General features: G+C 35.9%; 1 protein-coding gene across 1 annotated transcript in view; it reads left to right on the forward strand.

Annotated features, from left to right (window-relative positions):
- The window catches only part of LOC104537834 (attractin-like protein 1), a gene marked incomplete at its 3' end in the record, with an annotated part of 65106 nt that extends 62406 nt beyond the window's left edge, over nucleotides 1-2700 (forward strand). Inside the window, exons 6-7 of the mRNA XM_010180843.1 lie at nucleotides 1319-1493; nucleotides 2613-2700. Coding sequence (XP_010179145.1) covers nucleotides 1319-1493; nucleotides 2613-2700 — 263 coding nt within the window. The remainder of the gene's footprint in view (nucleotides 1-1318; nucleotides 1494-2612) is intronic.
- Between the last annotated feature and the right edge of the window lie 2237 nt (nucleotides 2701-4937).

Raw genomic sequence — 4937 nt, forward strand, 5'->3', positions numbered from 1 at the left:
GTAGAAACAGAAGCATAGCAGGCCAGTAGTTTTGCACATCTCCCCTAGAACTTTTTAAGAAGTTGATGTCACGTGTGACACTTGGTATGCAGGCTAGGTTGGTTTTTTGTGTTTTCCTTTTTTAGCATTTTATCACTGAGTTTCTGAAAAAAGTTATGCCTGGTCTGACTTCAACAGCTTTGGTTTTTAGTAGTGTCCAGTAGCTTGAGGGAAGGGTTTATCCCAGGCAGGCATTGCCTGTAGTCTCTGCATCAAACTACAGAAATAATTTAGCTGTCATACAGTATCTGTATGCCATCACTGATAAGACATTCAATTCCATGATTGATAATGCTTAAGGTAGAACACACTAATGTCCTAAAAATTCAGTGAGTCTAGAAATAAAGCCAGTCAGTAATGCAAATAATAAGCAAATAGTGCATATGCTGTCTTTTTTAAAAGTAATTTTTATTTTAGTGAAGTTCTGAATTTATTCAGCTTTAAATAACAAGATTTTAAACTTCTTCCAACATCGAGAGTATAAACTAATGATGAAGCGATCACATGTTGGTTATTACAGAACAAATGAAAAACAGATAATTCTGCTATTCATTATTTAAATAATCATGCAACTTAAAAATGACACATTTTGCTGACTTTGTTTAGCAAAAATAATTGACTAAAGTATGTTCTGAAAGTATATATAATTGTGGGTTTTGGTATCTTTGTAGAATGATCTATGCAACTCCTAATATTCTGTGATTCTGTGACAACACTTAATAAAATTGAAATACTCAAAGCATTCTTTTTATAAAGCACTTTACAGTATATTTTACTTTTGAAAGACAATGCAGAATGGCATTGGCAAAGGGTGAATTTTGGTTTCTGAGATTTAGTACAGTATAATCAATATTGTAACTTAATTTACTGTAATGTTATTTGCTTTGATACAAGCTTACTCTGGTTAGTTCAAATGCAGTATAACTTTTCTACAGAGATAACATTTAATGTATACTGTGACACACATTTTAGACCTATACAGCATCTAAAAGTAGGATGCATTACCTTTTCTTTCAATTGGTGACTCATACAGTATGTTTTCTGAGAAGAATGCAGAAATATATCATTATTATTTGAGCTAAGCTAACACTTTCATTTTGAGTGACGTCCCTTGTCAATTTTTTTCATTGAGCATCTGTTAAACATAAAAGTGTATACCGTATTTTATCAGAATGAGCAATCCTGACATCTGTAATTAAGCCTCCCCTGCTTCTGCTTTATTGGCTTTAACATCTCTGTCTAACAGACTGTACAAATTGCACATTTGTTTACAAAACAGGTCCAGATTGTTCTTTGAACGTCCCCTCCACGGAGTCGTACTGGATTCTACCAAACGTAAAGCCCTTCAGCCCTTCTGTGGGCCGCGCTTCCCATAAGGCAGTGCTACACGGGAAATTCATGTGGGTCATTGGTGGATACACGTTTAACTACAGCTCATTCCAAATGGTGCTGAAGTAAGTGACGTCTCCTTTGTCATATCCCTTCTGATGTGCCTTAGGGACAACAGGTTTACCAGGGAGGTATCCTCTGTCCTGAAGTTTAACTGAAAGTTTTAGGTGTTTTTTAGATTCTCTATTGACAGTGTTATTTTCTGCTTGCAATTTTCTTACAATTGAAAAAAACTTAAAATACAGGTAACATCAGTCTATATGTGATAGTAATGGGTTATTTCTTCCGTTTTCTGAAAACTGTCACTGTGCTTTGCTGCAAACCGTTAAAATTGTTTATAGTGATAAAACAGCAGAAGAAATCTTTGTGCTGATACTTTTCAGATAGTACATCTAGAATGCTACTTGCATTATTGAGGTTACTTTATAATTATTGGAGGCTTGTAGTTAAGGCATGCACTTAGCCTGTTGGTATCCTGCCAGTAGGATTAGGCAGGTCATCCATATTTCACTTTTTTGTATTTATGACAGTTTATATGGTGACTTCTGTATATGTACAGACATTAAATCTGGTAAATGAAGGTAACAGTATACGTTTGTTGGTTTTTTTTTGTCTGCATCTTGTTTTCTTCCACACCTTTGCAATCATCAAAAAGCAATTTAAAAGAAATCCATAATTTTTGATGATTTCCTTTTCTATCTCTCTCATATTTTTTTTACTACTTCTCAATCTTGATGATTTTTAATCCATTAATGGATTAATTGTTAATTAAAATTTAATGGAAATTAAAATCAACCATACAGCTGAGAGGTTGCTCAACAATATTTTCTAAGTAATATAAAAGATGCTGGCATAAGGAGTTTAGTGCTGTGGGTGTTTTGTTTTTGTTTTGTGTGTGAGCTTAGCAATCAAGTTTCATAACTCTTTTTAAATTACAGTCCTATTTTCTGAGATTTTTTTCATTGGTCCCTGAAAGAGCTGCTTCTGTTTCCACTGATGAGCAATTCAGACGGTAGACACTGTTGCAACAGTTAAAAGTGGTTGTGTTACTGCTGTTAACAAATTACGGTGTCAGAAACAGTGACTGATCAACTGTGCACACTTTGCCAAACAGAAGTTCACGTATACGAAATTCCCTATTTCTCTGCAGTTAGAAAATGTTTACTTTTTTATTTCTCTTCTAGCTACAACTTGGAAAGCAGTATATGGAATGTAGTACCTGTATCCAAAGGGCCGCTCCAGAGATATGGACACACTCTTGCTTTATATCAGGTTTGGACTCTTCAGCATCCTATTTAATTAATTTCTTATGTGCGTGTGCTGTTAGCAATCTTAAAATGTTTCATCATGAACATAGATTATTGAGGATAACGTAACTTCTAGACCCTAAGCATTTTGTATTGGTGTCTTCTTCAGTACTTCTACTGCACAGTCTTTTTCCAGAAGTTGTGCAATACATTATTATGCAATTGTGCAATACAATTATTAGCTGACCATAAACACTCAGACCTAAATAGAATAGGCTTTGTATAATTGGAATTGTGGTAAGGGAAGGAGAGCTGTGAGCTGAGGGTGACCTTCATGTGGGCAGTGCCCTTGCTGACCAGGAACCATCCCCAGAGGCTGAGCCCGGCACATAGAGCTGGGTGCTGGTAGCAGGGTCCTGTTGACAACTCCTGATATGGCAAGTGGTGACCCAGGTCCAGCGAGTTCAGTCAGGAAAGAATGAGACATAGCCAGAGATGGGGCTGGAGAGAAGGCTGTAAGGTATGCTGGAGGGGTCTAATCAGTAGACAAGCTGCCTGCAGCACAGGTCCAGGTCCATCTAGGAGGCGGGATCACAAGCAGTCAGGGACTGAGGGTCCCTGGCTGAACTGCTGGTGAGGCTGGTCAGGGCCACTAAGGCCTGTGAATGCCCTGAGGACCATGACAGTACGAAATACAATTTTATTTGTTTTATTCTTAGTAAAGAACGAGACTAGTATTAAAATGTGAACTGTTGTTCAATAGTATTATTTGACTGGAAGTTTAAATAAATGTCAACTACTGGAAGTTTTGCTTCTACTGATATCGTGTAGTCTGCATGCTGCTTTATTGAAAGCACTTTCAAAAGCCTATCTCACTAAGGAAAAGGAGAATAAAAGGATTCTTTATACTGATAGAATAAAGAGACAGAGAAGATCCTTATTAAAAAAAAGCTTTTTGTTCATTTGTTAACTTTTGGCTAGTGTTAGTCATGGCTCCAAAACAGAACCAAAAGTGAATGCAGTGTGTAATTTAGCCTTGTACAGATGATGGCAAACTTGTTAACTGTGACAGAGAAATACAGAATTTATATCCCAAATTTTCTCTTGTTTGCACAGGACATCTCCAGTTAGGAAAACCAAAAAAGTTTGTATCAAGTCAGACCAGAGTGTACATCTGGCCTGGTAACGTATCTTGAGTAATGGATAGCAGCAAACGCCTAGGGAAGAATATAAGAAATGACAAGAACATAGAGAAGCTTCCACACAATATTGTCCTAGTCTGCAGCTGAGATTTTCTAAGATAGGATAGTACTTTTGTGGAAACATTATGAGTCTGTGTTTTTTATTCTTTCCAAGTTTTCAGACCATATATTTATTTTAGCACTGACACCATCCCATGTCTAAAAATTCCAGTGTGTTCTGTGAATACCACCTTTTGAGAAACCAGTGCTCGCTGGTTTAATTTTGATAATCCCTAGTTCTTATGCTATTTTCCTTCTCTTTTATTCTGTACCACTTATGATTTTCTGTGAGACTGTCATATAATCTCTTTTGTAATTTCTTTTTAATGCTAAAAATGCCTTGCTTTTTTAATAATCTTCCAGAAGAAAGCTTTTTCATACCTTAGATAACATTGTGTCATTGCTGTTACCTCTTCTAATTCTCTTATATCCCTTCTGAGATTAGGGGAATCACAGTCTTTGGTAATTTGGTACCTCAGATTGATATCATAAGAAAAAAAAAATAGACTTAATTCTATTAATTCTTAATTATTTAGTGTTTTAAAAATCTGCTGTTGGTTTTGAACTGGTGTTTTCAAAGAACTATCAATTATAACATCAAGATCTCATCCTAGTCAATTCAAAACCAACCTCCATATGTACAGACTCGAAATTGTTTTTTATTCATGTGCATCACTTCATGCTTGTCTGTGTCAACTTTTATTTGCCCTTTATTCATCCTTGTGTCGCACATGCAGTTTTACGAGATTCTTCTACAATTCTTTGCTTTTGACAATTGTCTAAACTATTTTGAGCAATGCAGTATTGTCATTTTTCCAATCATCCCTGTGCCAGATTGTTTTATATGTTAAACATAATATATAAAAAATAAGGTGAACAAACGAATCCTGACTGTGGCTCTCTTGTGGGACACCAGCAATGACCCCTATTCATTTAAGAAGTGACCATTTTCCCCCTAAACTCTTCTTTATCAAATATTTTACCCTTGTGTTATCTGCCTTGCTTGTCCCAGAGCATCTTG

This window comes from Mesitornis unicolor, unplaced genomic scaffold, assembly GCF_000695765.1.
Source record: "Mesitornis unicolor isolate BGI_N332 unplaced genomic scaffold, ASM69576v1 scaffold5393, whole genome shotgun sequence".
Lineage (NCBI taxonomy): Eukaryota > Metazoa > Chordata > Aves > Mesitornithiformes > Mesitornithidae > Mesitornis > Mesitornis unicolor.